We start from the raw sequence: 17,146 nt of genomic DNA on the forward strand, positions 1-17,146 counted from the left end.
GCTCTGTTAGCTCTTTGTCTTCGCTACTCTAACTAGCATAGATTCCATGGCCTTCCATTTCTATATCTCTTGCCAGTATGCCAAACTTGCTTGTTTTTGTGTCACATTTGCCTGAAAAAACCCCAAGCCTTTATAAGCCCAACTGTCTATGTAGATATTGCTTGAGAAAAATCACACATTATGGAAGAGGGGATAATACCTCTGTAAATTCTTGATCACCAACCTCAGGTCTCAATATTGCCTGGTAATCCTGTGAAATTTCTACTTTCAACTTAGTCTCCCACTTTCTATAGCAGTAATTTTAAACCTTTATTCTCTTCAAATCTCAAATTTATCTGTTCTTACTTTTAGCAGATGGCCTTGACTGCTACTTCAAAGACAAAATAGGGCTGAGCGCAGTGGCTCACATCTGTAATCCCAGCACTTTGGGAGGCTGAGGTGGGCAGATCACCTGAGGTCAGAGACCAGCCTGGCCAACGTGGTGAAACCCATCTCCACTAAAAATACAAAAATTAGCCAGGCGTGGTAGTACACACCTGTAGTCCTAGTTACTCAGGAGGCTGAGACACGAGAATTGCTTGAACCCGGTAGGCAGAGGTTGCAGTGAGCTGAGATCGCACCACTGGACTCCAGCCTGGGTGACAGCAAGACTCTGTCTCAAAAAAAAAAAAAAAAAAAAAAAACTAAAGAGAAAATAGAATCCCTTATTGCAATTCCTTCAACTTCCCTCCACCAAATCTATTTCTTTTTCTCCCTCTATCCGCCTTTTCCTCTTTTTACCTGACTCAGGATCTTATAACCTCCTGCCTTCTCAGGGTGCGTGTGCTGTTGATTATTCTAGCTGTACTCCCTCCCCCAGTCTTCACCTTCTCATCCACATTTAAGTAACTCAAAGTTTATTTTTTCTTGAAACAGTAGTAACAACAAAAAAACTACTTTAATCTCACATTTCACTTCAGCTACCACTCTCCTCCCCTTCACAAACTATTTGCCAATCTGGTTTCTGTTTTCTTTATTTTATCAAATAAGTTAAGGTCATTAATCATCTCAGTAAATCCAGTGAACACTTAATGTTCTTTACTTATGAAAAATACTAATAAAGAAAAAAAGAATAGTGATGTGAACCATACCAGCTGGAGTCATCAAAAGTCAGAATTTGCCACGTTTGTTATTGTCCATCTCCTTTTTCCTTTTTTTTTTTAAATCACTGACATATTTGAGAGCAAATCCCAAGCATGTCATTTCATGCTTACTTTACTATACTTCCGTCTTTAAAAATGTGTACCTCATTCCAACCCACAATAATTCCTTGGTACTATCTAATACCCCATCTATAATCAGAGTTCCCTATATGTCTCAAAAGTGTTTTCTTATTTGGTTTGTTTGAATCATGATCCAAATAAGGACCACACATTCATTTTCTTGTCATGTCCCTTAAGTTCTTTTTAGTATAGAGAATTCCCCATTCTGTTTTTTCCCTCATGAATTTTCCAGTTGTCTTGTTAAATGTCCCCCATTCTGTATTTTTCTTCTGGTTCCTTGTAATATTATTTAACTTTATCTCTCATAATTGTAGTAAATAAAGTTTGCTTTAGGGACTTGATGTTTGCTTTTTTGGTAAGAACATTTTGCAAGTGGTGCTGTGTGCTTCATATCACATCACATTGAGAGGCTATCTCACTTTTGGTGATGCTAAGATTGATCAGTAGGTTCAGATGGTGACAGTGTATCTTTATCTTACTATAACCTAATGGTTTCATTCCTTGATGATCATTGCCTCAATCAGTTATCTTATTAGGAGTTGCAAAATGGTGATTTTCTAATTTCCTCCCTATCACACTGAAATTTCTTTTGTAAAAGGAACTTTTTCTTCATCCTCCAAGACTGCTTGATCACCCTGATGTACAGTTTGTATAGTAAAGGCAAGATAATTTTTTTTCTTTTTAATGGACAATTTTTGTAAACAGGAGTTGGTGGCCTCATTATTTCTAATGGTATCCAAGGAGTTAGGATTTTTTAAAAATTTGATCTTTACTTTATAAAATTGCCATTTTCAATGCATGGGCTTTAATAAATAAGTTTCAGTTAGTTGCATTTGGCCAATGGGAGACCTTAACTTCTGTGACACTCTAGTCTAGTTTTTTCCTACCTCATTGTTAGTCCTCCTTATTGCTTTTGTCCACTCATCTTCCTCTCTCTGTCTCTACGGAGATGTTACATATACTGCTTGCCTTTACCTCTACCCCATGGCTTAGCTGACTCCTTCCTTTAGGCCCTAACTGAAGTGCTAATGGAACTGTCTTCTCTTGACCCCTCTCTCAGGCTTGATCAGCTCCCTTATTAGTACTCCCAGAACCTCTGTACTTCTCTGAAGGACTTATCACAATTGTTAATATTTGTTTGATGTGTTCAGTTTGTTTAATGTACCTTGTCTACCTTGTTTACCACTGTATCTTTAGTATTTAGCTCTGAGCACTTAGTAGGTACTCAGTAAATATTTGTTGTATGAATTAATGGTGAATGAATGAATGAATGTGTTTATATATATAAAAAACCAAGAGAGACTGTGTTGTCAGGAAATTTAAGGGAGAAGGGCTTTCAAGGAGGATGTGTATTCAACAGAAGGTGAAGATTTTCTTTGGGGGCCAAAGGAATAATCAGCAACATGGGAGACTGACTACATATGTCTTGGTATAGAGATCACAGTTGATTCATCTCATTTAAAAGTTGAGGAAGATAAAGCCCAGGAATTTCTTGCTCAAGGATAGAAAGTGACCTTATAATAAACCAGGATTCAAGTGTTCTGAATTCTAGTCCAGTTCTTGCCAATGTTTATATATACTAATTTGGGAATTAATACTTTTCTGGAGAGTAAAAGAGCCTCTCTCTAGCTCTGTAGAAGCTCCATGGACCTTGTGGTACTTTCAATGTTTAGAGCTGAAAGAGAACTTAAATAATACCTAATACAGTGTTTTAAAACTCAGGTCATTTTGGTATTCACGTTTTCTCCTTATCTACATACCATTTGTATTACTATTTAAGAATTTTCTTTAAATCAGTTTACTTTGAAACACTAAATACAGTTATTTTAAAGTAAAATTTATTGCTGCTGTAAGTGGAAAATTAGTATCATTTGCTCTAAGGAAAAGGTAATTGAAATTAAGTACAAAGAAAATATAGTGTAAATAAATTCTAGGTAGATACCTTTGCCTTAAGCTCTGAGCCTTAGACTTGCTCCTCCCTTTGTTAAAAGATGACATACTTATCTCACACTTTGGGAAATACTTATCTGCCCTAAGAACTTGGCCCTTCTTTCCATTAGAGAAATTGTATCCCAGAGAGGTTGTGATTTGCCCAAAGTTACACAGCCATCTAAAGTTTTAGCCTAGAATACTGATGGTTAATCCATTTGTTATTACTATATATATTTTGTAATAATGAGAGAAAGGAAAATGTTTAGTAAGCTGGTGTTGATATAACAATGATTTTTAGACTTACTTTGTATCCCCCAATTTATTATACAAATATAACAGCAATAAAGGTTATTTTAAAAACTCCTACATCTTTACAAACTTTTCTTTATCCACATGCATCCCTCTCTCCCTCCCTTCTTTCTTTCATGTGTAGGTTTAATATTGTGGACCCAATTTGTGTTCCGGTAATGGAATTAATTTGGATAACATAATTAGGGCTGGGCACACTTGCTCATGCCTATAATCCTAGCACTTTGGGAGGCTGAGGCAGGAGAGTCGCTTGAGCTCAGAAGTTTTGAGACCACCATGGGAAACATAGTAAGACCCTGTCTCTACAAAAAATAATTTTAAGAAATTAGCCAGGTGCACGTTGGTGCACTTCTGTAGTCCCAGCGACTCTGGATGATGAAGCAGGAGGATTGCTTGAGCCCAGAAGGTTGAAGCTGCAGTGAGCCATGATCTTGCCACTACACTCCAGTCTAGGCAACAAAGTGAGACCCTGTCTCAAAAAATACATTATTAGAAAAGCAAATTTAACATAAGGTTTGGCCTAGTGTGTTAGCTTCCTATTGCTACCGTAACAAATTACCACAAACTTAGTGACTTAAGACAATAAAAGTTTATTATTTTATAGTTTCTGCAGATTAGAAGTCCAGAAATGGGTTTCACTGTGCTAAAATGAAGGTCCTGGCAATACTGTGTTCCTTCTAGAGACACTAAGGGAGAATCCATTCTCTTGCATTTTCCAGTTTTTAGAGTCTTCCTGCATTTCTTGGCTCGAGGCTCCTTCCATCTTGTCATATGCCAACAGCATAGCATCTTCAGATCTGTTTGACTCTGAGCTCACTCTTCCACTTTTGAGGATCTTATGATTACATTGAGTCCATCCTGATAATCCAGGATAACCCTCTATCTCAACATGCTTAATTTAATCACATCTACAAAGGCCCTTTTGCTATGTAAGATAACATATTTAAAGGTTCTGTAGATTAGGATATGGGCATCTTGGGGGGGGTGCATTATTTTGCCTACCACGCCTAGGATCTGGATTAAGTTTTGTTTTGTTTTGTTTTTAAATACTAATTTTGGGTACATTTTTAGCTTTAGGTGGTCTCTTCAGTCAGCCTACACAAGCTCCTACCCAGTCCAACCAGCTGATAAATACTGCGAGTGCTCTTTCTGCTCCAACGCTGTTGGGAGATGAGAGAGATGCTATTTTGGCAAAGTGGAATCAACTGCAGGCCTTTTGGGGAACAGGAAAAGGGTATTTCAACAATAATATTCCGCCAGTGGAATTCACACAAGAAAATCCCTTTTGCCGATTTAAGGTATTATTAATACTATTTTTATCTTCAATTAAAGATTTTTTATAACAGAAAATATATTTAGATTAATATCAAGATAACAATTGCTTGGGTCTTTACTCCTTGAATATGGTATGATTATACTTTTATTTTGAAAATATAGAAATTATAAAATTGAAGTGATTTCATACATATGTGTGGTTGAAGGTGACCAGAATATGAATGAAGGAAGGTGTGACTAGAATGTGATTTATAACTGAAGAAAAAAATGTAAACAGAAGAATGGTTTGCTTGGCACCTGTAAAGGGGAGACACCAAATTACAATTTAGTGGTATTCATTTAACATTGGCCAGGAGAGTATACCCTAACCAGCAGACAGGAATTCCCCTTGGCATGTATAACCCCAAAGCTATTAAAACAATATTGCCCATTTTCTGTGTTCTTATTCCCTGCCTACCAAACGACCTTCTCATTTGTCTCTTCAGAAAGTCTCTTTATCAGCCAGTGAGAGTATTTAGGTCCATTTGGTAATGCATTTTCCATAACAAATAGGTATTGCAGTCCAGTTTATACCTCAGCCTCTTAGGAGTTATATTGGCCTACGTTGGTCTCCTAAACCTAATCAATATATACATAACCCTGTGTTTGGAGCTGTAAGGCTGAGGATCAGATCCTTGAATGAAGTGGTCAGCCTGTCTTGTTACAGAACATCTCTTTGTCTCATCATTAACAAAAAATATATTGAGTGCATGTAGTTGAAATTTTGATACATGTATTTAGTCACTAAGAGGTATTCAGTAATAGACATAAGTTGAATATAACAATAAAGTTGGTGTATAACATGGTAAAATGCATAATGTACACTTAAGTTAATTTAAATTCTTTTTTTAAAAGTTGCAGATGAGTGGTGAAAAGGGATAAAAGGCTTCTATCTAAAAGAGCAATTCTTCAGAAAAGTATAATTGGTCATATTAATATGTAAAAAAACAAGAACCATGTTTCATAAAGTTTTGTATTATATAAACCAATAAAGTGATACATTCTTTATAGTATTTGTAAGTTGACTGTCATTACTGTGATTTAAAAGTATTTATTTGTAAATTATTTCTTTACAGATTTAAAACTTCGTTTAAGATTCCATGAATCAGATATACAGATACTCCTCAACTTATGATGGGTTACATCCCAATAAACCCATCATAATTGAAAATATTGTAATTCAGAAATGCATTTAATACACCTAACCTACCAAGCATCATAGCCCAGCCTAGCCTACTTTAAACATGCTCAGAACACTTACATTAGTGTACAATTGGGCAGAATAATCTAACACCAAGTCCATCTTATAATAATTTTATAATAAAAACTAAAAGATCGTAATTCCATGTATGATTTCCATGTATGTATATATGAATGCATATTGCTTTTACACCATATAAAACAGAAAAATCATAAGTTGGGAACAATTCGTATAATGAAATAAATTATAATTGGTGATTTTTGCAGTCACTTTTATAATGACATGCAGATGGTTCAGAAACAACCAACGATAATGAATATCAAAATTTTTTAGGGGAGAAAGCTGTTTAGTTACTCTCTCAAAGAGGAAATGTTAATCTTACTCTGTAGGTTAATGTTATTCCTGGGTAAAATAGTTTTTCTTTATAATTTTGTGACCTCCTAGGGCACAAAATGGGAAGAATCATTATTCCTTTAATTACCAGACGTTAAGTTGTTTTTCCCATTTTAGCAGATATTAAGCTATTAATATTAAACACCTGATTTAAGATCTGTACATATTTTTTATATTGTTTATTTTGTCATTCCACAGGCAGTAGGTTATAGTTGCATGCCCAGTAATAAAGATGAAGATGGGCTAGTGGTTTTAGTTTTCAACAAAAAAGAAACAGAGATTCGAAGCCAACAACAACAGTTGGTAGAATCATTGCATAAAGTTTTGGGAGGAAACCAGACCCTTACTGTAAATGTAGAGGGCACTAAAACATTGCCAGATGATCAGTAAGTATACATAAATATACTGTTTATTTCTGTGTATTTATTTCTGGTCCTAAGGGAGTGATCAATAATGTTTTTGTTGCTAAAGCACAAATTAACTCTCAGAGCAGAATGCCTTTTCTCAGCTAGTGATTATTCAGTATTTATAAAAACATTTATTTAAAAGTTTTTTTTAAATTTTGGATTTTTTGACTTACTAGATGCTAATAATTTTCTAGATTTTCATTCAGGCCAGGAAGGGACCATTTGTCATAGATGCGTGCAAATTGAGGGCCATAAAGATGTTATTGGAAAATGTTGTTAACTGATTACTGTCCATGTTCATTCATGAATAAACATTATTGCTTTACTTCCCTTGACCTAAGTATAACTCTCAGTGTTAGTGGCAAGACATTTATTTTAGGATATTTGGAGGAATGATTATTAATGAGATGCAGTAATTGAATCAGATTTTACTTGTGGTTGTAATTGCAGAGAAGCAACCCATAAATTTCAACAGAATTTCCTATAGTAAATAACATTTACATAGGATTTTGCAGCTAAGCAAACCCCTTTATAAATATTATCTTATTGGCCAGGCGTGCTGGCTCACGCCTGTAATCCCAGCACTTTGGGAGGCCGAGTCGGGCGGATCACGAGGTCAGGAGATCGAGACCATCCTGGCTAATACGGTGAAATCCTGTCTCTACTAAAAATACAAAAAAAATTAGCTGGGCGTGGTGGCGAGTGCCTGTAGTCCCAGCTACTCCGGAGGCTGAGGCAGGAGAATGGCATGAACCCGGGAGGCGGAGCTTACAGTGAGCTGAGATTGCGCCACTGCACTCCAGCCTGGGGGACAGAGAGAGACTCCGTCTCAAAAAAAAAAAAAATTATCTTATGTACCGGGTTCATTTTAACTTTATCATTTAGGTTGATTTGTAAATGAATATTACATTAAGTAAAACTTTCTTATTTTCCAAGATTTAAGAAGAAAACAGTTGGGCACAGCAGCTCATCATACCTGTAATCCCAGAACTTTGGGAGGTCAAGGTGGGAAGACTGCTTGAGACCAGGAGTTTGAGACTAGCCTAGGCAACATAGCGAGTGTCCGTCTCTCAAAAAAAATTAAAAAATATATATATTTTTATATTTATATATACACACACACATGTAAGTTAAACGTAGCGGGTGTGCAGCTGTACTCTCGGTTACTTGGAGGCTGAGGTGGGAGAATTGCTTGAGCCTGGGACATTGAGGCTGCAGTGATCACACCACTGCACTCCAGCCTCGGCAACCGAGCAAACCTTGCTCAAAAAAAAAAAAAGAAAAAAAAAGGAAACATTTTAATTGCCTCCTAAAACAACCATTTCTGAATTCAACTTAAACCTTTCTGAAATCACACGCTATGATATGCTGAGGTTTGTGGCTGTGAGTTTTGTACTCCATATTTTATAAATTGGTTATTCTTCCTTCAGGACAGAAGTTGTTATTTATGTTGTTGAGCGTTCGCCAAATGGTACTTCAAGAAGGGTTCCAGCTACAACGCTATATGCCCATTTTGAACAAGCCAATATAAAAACACAATTGCAGCAACTTGGTGTAACCCTTTCTATGACTAGAACAGAACTTTCTCCTGCACAGATCAAACAGCTTTTACAGAATCCTCCTGCTGGTATGTTTCTAGAATCACAGAGTTCAAAAAAAAAAAAGATTTAGAACTAAACACTCCCCGTATTTCAGAGGTGTTGGTTGGTTACTAATGCTAATAAAATTAGTATCGTCTTATCACATATCTGCTTGTTTGGGAAATAGTTTTGAATATTTGTATTCATTTAGTTTTTTATTATATGTATATGTTAAAATAGAAATTTTGAGAAATAGTGAACTGAAGAAAAATAGTCCATAATCCATCCATAATCCATTTACTAGTAAATTACCCAAAGGTAATTTACTAGTAAAATTTTGTCTTATTTTTTTCTGGCTTATCTCATTTTAACTGAATATTCAAGTAAAACCTGAAAATGTTCTCACCGTAAAATATTCTGGATGGCATAACTAGTTGACTATGTGATAGATAACCTTTAGTTCCTTTCCCCAGAAGTAACTACTATCAATTTATGGTACTATGTTTAATCCTTTATCTGTGATTTGAAATGTAAGCATATTTACATGTAGATCTTTTAAAAAAGGATCCTGCATATACATCTGCAGCTTGCCTTTTTACAGTATTTCTTAGTACTTTTCATGTCAATACATGAAGATAAATCTTACTGTATTTAAACATTGCATAGTATTCCATGGATACACCTTTACTTAACACCTCTAAGTTGTTTTCTGTCTTTTTACTATTACAAACTATGCAGTAATTAACAATATCCTTGTAAACATGTCTTAGAACACATTGGTATATATTTCTTTAGAATAGATCTCTGGTAATGAAATTTTTGAGTCAATATTATGTATGTTAGATATTGCCAAATTGCCCTCCAGGGAAAGTTCTACCATTTATATTTGTAACAGGAATGTTATTTTTCTGGCCACTGATGGCAAAATAATTAATTTAAAAATTAATACTTATTTTTAATATGTTTATTAGCTACATTTGTATTTTTTGTGAGTTACCTATTTGTGTCCTTTGCCCATTTTCTAGATTTTTTTGTCTTCCTTTTTGATGTATAGGAACTCTTTCTATATTCTGGAGGTTAATCTATTATCCTATAGGTTATAGATACTTCCTTTCAATCTGTACTTTTTTTGAACTTTATTCATTCTGCAAAAATTTGTATTTTTACCGTGATCATATTTGACAGTCACTTCTCATTATAGCTTCTGGGTTTAGGGTGTTACTTTAGGAAAGCTTTTGTCATACACATATTATAAAAATAGAAAATTGTTTTAGAAAAAAATATTTTTTATTTGTGGTAGGTGTTGATCCTATTATCTGGGAACAGGCCAAGGTAGATAACCCTGATTCTGAAAAGTAAGTATGTCTTCATCTTGTTTCATTTAAGAACTAATATTTGCTACTAGGAAAGCAAACATGGGAGCTATTAATTATACTTCTTACATATGAAGCAAGTTTATTTTCATTTTCATGGCCTTTAAAAAATATTGATTATTGTCCAGCTAAAGCTGCAGCCAAAACAAAAGAAAAAAATAAGAAAAAAAAAAAGATTATGGTAAGGCAGCATAGCATAGTGAGAACTAACTAGGAGTGGAAAAATCTATTTGTATTTGCATTTGTATTTAATAATGTAATGTTTTGACTGAACTGTATTTCTTCATTTGTAAGATAGGGAGGTTGAATAAAATCTCTTTGGTATAACATGGTTATCTCATAGTCATAGATCTGCCTTAGAGCCCTAGAAAGTTGATGTAAAATTACATGAATGTTATTAAAACCTTAACTTCTTGTGTTTTGTAGTAATAGGCTTAAGATCTGAAAATTGTTCACTGCGTTTCTTCAGGTTAATTCCCGTACCAATGGTGGGTTTTAAGGAACTTCTCCGAAGACTGAAGGTTCAAGATCAGATGACTAAGCAGCATCAAACCAGATTAGATGTAAGCATTTAGCTTTTCATTCCTTGGCCCTGGAAGTAGGGAAAGGGATTATAGACATTTAATTCTTTTTAGTGTATGTGCTACTGTTTTATCTTAATCAGGAAACAATGTAGCATACACTGCAAATTAAGTTTTATACAACTACCTTCTTTATGATAGAAGTCCCCAAATCATATGAATCTGATTTGATATGATAATGAATTTAGAATTCTTGTCTTAGTGGATTAATTAGACACTCATTTCCAGTTTCAGCCAGGAATTGCATATTATTATTTATGGGGCCTTATGAAAATGAAGGTTATAATAATGATTATTTTATGTTGACATATAATTGTCTTGGTATATTATTGTATGTTGATGAAGCAAATTTAAAATTACTTAACGCTTAAATATACTTAATATTTTATTTCATAAAGTAGACTTTTTTAGGAGACCAGAGTGGGTGGTTCACTTGAGATCAGGAGTTCAAGACAAGCCTGGCCGACATGGCAAAACCTGGTCTCTACTAAAAAATACAAAAATTAGCTGGGGGTCGTGGTGCACGCCTGTAATGCCAGCAACTTGGGAGGCTGAGGCATGAGGATTGCTTGAACCCGGGAGGCAGAGGCTGCAGTGAACAGAAATCATGTCACTGCACTCCAGCCTGGGCAACAGAGTGAGACTCCTCAAAAAAAAAAAAAAAAGACTTTCATAATTAAATACTTAAAGATTCTTTAAAGGTCAGAGAAATTTGTATGATTTCAATTCTTTCAACTTTGCTAAGGTTTTTGTTTTTTCTTTTTTGTTTTTTGTTTTTTTTTTTTTTTTTGAGACGGAGCCTCACTCTGTTGCCCAGGCTGGAGCACAGTGGCGCGATCTAGGCTCACTGCAAGCTCTGCCGCCCGGGTTCACGCCATTCTCCTTCCTCAGCCTCTGGAGTAGCTGGGACTACAGGCACCCGCCACCACGCCCAGCTAATTTTTTGTGTTTTTAGTAGAGACGGGGTTTCACCGTGTTATCCAAGATGGTCTTGATCTCCTGACCTCGTGATCCGCCCATCTCGTCTTCCCAAAGTGCTGGGATTACAGGCATGAGCCACCGTGCCCGGCCAACTTTGCTAAGGTTTTATAACCCAGGAGCCTATGAAAATAATGTGTGTTCTGCAGTTCTTGGGTGAAGTTTTCTATTAGTGAGATCCAGTTGGTTGATAGTATTGTTCAGTTCTGTATTCTTGTTTTTTCTGTCTGCTAGTTTGAGAAGACATTTGAAATCTACAGCCACACTTACGGATTTGTGTTTTTCTCCTTTCATTTCTCAGTTTTTGCTTCATGTATTAATAGTTTGAAGGGCTGTTGTTATATAGGATTGTTTTTTTTTCTTGGCAAATTTACTTTTTATTATTATATCATATCCCTCTTAATCCTCGGTAAGTTTTAAATCTTCTCTAGTGGCTTTTTCTTTTATTATTATTTTTAATTGATACATAACTACATATTTATGGAGCATAGTGTGATAATTCAATACATGGATACAGTGTGTAATGATCAAATAAGGGTAATTAGCATATCCATTACCCCATACATTTATCATTTGTTGGTATCATTGCAAATTCACTCCTATAGCTATTTGAAACACAATAAATGGTTGCGAATTATAGTTACCTATAGTGCTGTAGAACACTGGGAACTTAATCCTCCTATCCAGCTGTACTTTTGTATCTGTTAAGCAACCTTTGGCAATTCCCTACTCCTACTCTTTCTCCACCTCTAGTAGCCACTATTCTACTCTCTACTTCTACTAAATCAACTTTTTTTAGCTTCCACATATGAGTGAGAACGTGCAGAATCTATCTTTCTGTGCGTAGCTTATATCACTTAACAGAATGTCTTCCATGTTCATCTGTGTTGCTGCAAATGGTAGCACTTCATTCTTTTTCATGATTAAATAGCATTCTATTGTGTGTGTATATATATGTATATACACACACACACTGTTTATCTATTCATCTGTTCATGGACACTTACTCAAGACACTCTGAAGTCTTTATCTGATGTTAACATAGCCACGCTACCTTTCTTTTGATAAAAAGTGTTTGTATGGCAAACCTTTGTCCATCTTTTTGCTTTTAACCTACCTATATTGTTATATTTGAAGTGAGATTCTTGTAGACAGCATAAAGTTTGGATTTAGTCCTACCATTTATTTGTTTTGTGTTTGTAGCCTCTGTTTTTCATTCCTGTTTCCGCTTTTCTGCTTTCTTTTGGGTTATTTGGACTTTTTTTTTTTTTTTCAGCATTTTAATCTATTATTTCAAGTCTTAGAGCAATATTTCTTAGTAGTGGCTTGTGGTGGTGGTGGTGATTTTGTCTCCCAGAGCACATTTGGCAATGTCTGGAGACTCTTGGTTGGGGAGTGCTACAGGCATCTAATGTGTAGAGGCCCATATGCTGCACACATTCTACAGTGTACAGAACAGTACTCCCACAACAAGGAACTACGCAACATTAATAGTGCTGAAGTTTGAGAAACCTTTCTCTAGGTAATACAATGTATCTCCTCCCACTAGAACTAGCAGACTTCTCTTGGAGCTCCCTTTCAGCATTTATGCTCATTTCCAGGTTTGAGGCTGGGTTGAAACCAGACTAGGGACGCCTGAGGGGTAAAATGGATAAACTTACCACAAGTTCAATGGTACTTTAAATTCCTATCTTCCCTGATCTTCCTGCCAGAGTCCTCAAATAGCTGCCCCATGTATTCCATCCAGGTTTTATAGCTGTATTAAATGGGAGAGATTGGGGTTGCATATGCTTAGTCCATCTTGTTCAGAACTGAAATCATTCTTATCTTTGGCCAGTGTTTCCATTGGGCTTCCTATTTTTTCTTTATTGAACTTCAGTAATCATTTACTCTAGATTGTAGTCTCTATTTGTTCATAACATTGTAAATATCTTCTAGTTTCTTATCTCTCTGTTAACTCTGTCTTTGGTGTCTGTAGTTGAAGAGAAATCCTTAATTTTAATGTAATGATATGCATTAAATGTTTGCCTTGTGTTTTCTTTTTGGGAATTTGCTTAATTTTCCACCCCAAAGTCTGAGAGTATCCTACATTAAAAAAAATTTAGAGTTTAACCTTTCACATTTGAGTCTTTTGTTGTCATCATGAAGTTTACCTTTACATAAAGTATGTGGTATGAGCTCAGATATATTTTTCTCTAAATAGTGGGTCCAATTTTTTTCTAAATATATTTTTCTCTAAATAGTGGGTCCAATTTTTTTTTTTTTGAGACAGAGTCTCGTTCTGTCACCCAGGCGGGAGTGCAGTGGCGCAATCTCGGCTCACTGCAAGCTCCGCCTCCCTGGTTCATGCCGTTCTTCTGCCTCAGCCTCCTGAGTAGCTGGGACTACAGGTACCCACCACCACGCCTGGCTAATTTTTTGTATTTTTAGTAGAGATGGGGTTTCACCGTGTTAGCCAGGATGGTCTCGATCTCCTGACCTCGTGATCTGCCTGTTTCAGCCTCCCAAAGTGCTGGGATTACAGGCGTGAGCCACCGCGCCCGGCCCTATATTTTTAATATTGCCTATAAAAATGTGATACTCCTCAATGATTATCAAAGAATTTAAATTACACTAAGTTTCCATATATATATATGTGTGTGTGTGTGTGATCTGTTTCTAGACCCTCTCTTATGTTTCATTGGCCAGTTGGTCTGTTTTTATATCCACCCATTCCACATTTTTTTAGTCTTATGGCTTTGTAGTGTATCATAATATCTAGTAGAATGAATCTCTAATCTTGGTGCTTCTTTTCAGAGTTTTCTGGGTCTTTATGGGTCTTTATTCTTCCATAAAAACTTTAGAATCAGTTTGTCAGAATGCTAGAATTATGGTTGGAATTGCATTAAATGCAAAGACTAATTTGTGGGAATTGAATTTTAATATTAAATCATTTCATCCATGAATGTGGTATGTCTCTTTAATCCTTGTGGTCTTTTATGTCCTTTAAAATAATTTTTAAATATTCCCTTTTAAAATTTTGTGCATTCTTTCTTGGATCAATTCCTAGATGGTTTTAGTATTTGTTAATAAATACTGTGGCTGATAACATGTCTAATTTTTTTAGTTATTACTGGTAGAAAATAATGTCGTAAGTACTCTTGTATCTAAAAACCCTGGTGATTTTTCAAAATTGAGATGGGGAGATTGCCTAGTTTATGTAATATAAAACATGGCCACCTAATTTTGTCCTTTCAGCTTGGCCTGGCATTGGAAAGTTTCTTTAAAAGGTGATGTGTGCAGGTGGATGTGCTAAAATGTCTTGCACAATCTTATCCTCTTTCTTGTAACATGTTAATATAAGTCAGTGGCATAGAATAATTAATTATGATAGAGACAATTATGGGATTAATTCTGATTGGGATGCTTTAATAAAATAGTGAGATTTTAACCTACCCTGTAAGGTTAAGACTTCCTAAGGCGGAATAGTGAGATTTCAGTCAGGTAAAACAGCCAAGTCAAAGATCCAGAGGCATAAAAATGTATCCTGCTGCATAATTAATATCATTCCTTTTCCTCTGCACTCTGATTACTCCCTCCAAGTATTCTGTAACAGTTAATATTGAAATGTACTGTACTTTCTGTCAATAGTTAGATACAGGGCTAATTGTCTATTAAGACACCCCCTAGATATCATCTTATACATCTTAACTTTTTCCATTCAGACCTGGTTGTTGGCTGTATTCTATATTACTTCAAATTCCTTATTTCTGAAGTATGTGTTTTCTTTTTTTCCTTTTGAGATAGGTCTCTCCTTCCTCTCTCTCTCACTCACACTCTCTGTCTCTGTCTCTCTCTCTCTGTGTCTCTTGCCCATACTGGAGTGCATTGGCATGATCACAGCTCACTGCAACCTCAAACTCCTGGGCTCAAGTGATCCTCCCACCTCAGCCTCCTAAGGAGCTGAGATTACAGGCATGTAGCACTACACCTGGTTAATTTTTTATTTTTTGTAGAGACAAGGTCTTGCAATGTTGCCCAAGCTTGTCTCAGAATCCTGGTCTCAAGCACTCCTCTTGCCTTGGCCTCCCAAAGTGCTAGGATTACAGGAGTGAGACACTGAGTGAGACACTGTGCCCAGCCGTGTGTGTGTGTGTGTGTGTGTGTGTGTGTGTGTGATGGAGTCTCACTCTGTTTTTTGTTTTTTGTTTCTATGAGATGGATTCTCACTCTGTTGCCCAGGCTGGAGTGCAGTGGCACAATCTCAGCTCTGTCCCCCGGGTTTAAGTGATTCTCCTGCATCAGCCTTCCAAGTAGCTGGGATTATAGGCGCGTGCCACCACACCCAGCTACTTCTTTGTATTTTTAGTAGAGACAGGGTTTCACTATGTTAGCCAGGCTGGTCTTGAACTCCTGACCTTAAGTAATTTGCCCGCCTCTGCCTCGCAAAGTGCTTGGATTACAGGTGTGAGCCACCACGCCCAGCTTATTTTTTCTATGTATTGCCTCATTGCTAAATTTCCTAGAGCTCTAAAGATATCTTTGTATGATTCTTTTAAAAAAATTTCAGGTATGTAAAAAGGGAAGAAATATAAGCACAGATTTATAGGGAAAGAGTTTATATTTTGAGAGATGAATCTCAGGCTTATCCCAAGATTAGAATTTCCGTACAGGTGTAACTGATAAATAGTTGTGATTTTGATTAACCCCTCCCCCCCAATTTTTTTTAAACAGATCATATCTGAAGATATTAGTGAGCTACAAAAGAATCAAACTACATCTGTAGCCAAAATTGCACAATACAAGAGGAAACTCATGGATCTTTCCCATAGAACTTTACAGGTAGTAATTTGGATTTTTTCCCCCAGTGTTCATAAGACTATGTGTGTGAAATAATGTACTAAATATAGATTTTTAAAATAGAAAAAAAAAGACTAAAATAATAATGTGAAATTAGAAGTACCGAATTCTTTCAGTAAAACTTTGAAATTGGAAAACAGGTCTCATAGGATTGAGTGAGGAGAATAAAAATATCCTAAAGTTCATATTTTAGTGAGAGTTTGAGGGAAAGCAGTGAAGAAATAAAGCATCTTAGTGCAAGGGAAGCTTCTGTGAGATTATTAATGTCTCATGAATTTCATAAAATAGTTCAGAAAATTTTTTGAGTGCTAGATAAAGGAGTGTAACCATATTGGTCGAAAAACAACAATAGAATTTCCAAATTAACAGGAGGAATTAAAAGAATAATAACAACTGAAATTATAAACTATCATGAAAACAGAAATATTACATACCAGAACCAGTGGGAAACAGCAAAATCTGTACTCAGAGGAAAACTTACAGCCATAAAAAATTCTTATTTAAAAAAATCAAATGTGAAAAATAAAGGAACTTAGTATTCATGTTAAATTAGAAAAGGAATATCAAGATAAGCCAAAAGAAACTAAAAAGAAAGAAAGATAAATGTGAAATTAGTGAAAGACTAAAAAATGTAATAGTGGAAAGAATAAATTAAAAAACTGTTTCTTTGAAAAGACCATTAAGATTACTAAGAATCTCATCAGCCAGAAGAATGGAAAAACAGAGCAAAATATACAAAATTAGTAGTGGAAAAAGAGGCATCACCATAGATACACAAAACAGAATAAGAAGATACTGCATGGGCCAGACACAGTGGCTCACGCCTGTAATCCTAGAACTTTGGGAGGCCGAGGTGAGTGGATTGCCTGAGCTCGGGAGTTCAAGACCAGCCTGTGCAACACGGTGAAACCCCATCTCTACTAAAATACAAAAAAATCAGCCAGGCATGGTTGCTTGCGCCTGTAGTTCAAGTTACT

General features: G+C 35.7%; 1 protein-coding gene across 7 annotated transcripts in view; it reads left to right on the forward strand.

Moving 5' to 3' along the window:
• NUP54 (nucleoporin 54) overlaps window positions 1-17,146 on the forward strand; it is a 36,364-nt gene that overhangs the window by 7,513 nt on the left and 11,705 nt on the right. For 5 of the 7 annotated variants that reach the window (XM_055297275.2, XM_063610362.1, XM_055297276.2 and 2 more), the window contains 6 exons: window positions 4,575-4,801; window positions 6,610-6,797; window positions 8,249-8,445; window positions 9,699-9,753; window positions 10,241-10,334; window positions 16,044-16,151. In XM_055297275.2, coding sequence (XP_055153250.2) covers window positions 4,575-4,801; window positions 6,610-6,797; window positions 8,249-8,445; window positions 9,699-9,753; window positions 10,241-10,334; window positions 16,044-16,151 — 869 coding nt within the window. The remainder of the gene's footprint in view (window positions 1-4,574; window positions 4,802-6,609; window positions 6,798-8,248; window positions 8,446-9,698; window positions 9,754-10,240; window positions 10,335-16,043; window positions 16,152-17,146) is intronic. The other 2 variants (XM_063610361.1, XM_055297274.2) reach the window with 1 other exon arrangement.

Source organism: Symphalangus syndactylus, chromosome 10 (assembly GCF_028878055.3).
Source record: "Symphalangus syndactylus isolate Jambi chromosome 10, NHGRI_mSymSyn1-v2.1_pri, whole genome shotgun sequence".
Classification (NCBI taxonomy): Eukaryota; Metazoa; Chordata; class Mammalia; order Primates; family Hylobatidae; genus Symphalangus; species Symphalangus syndactylus.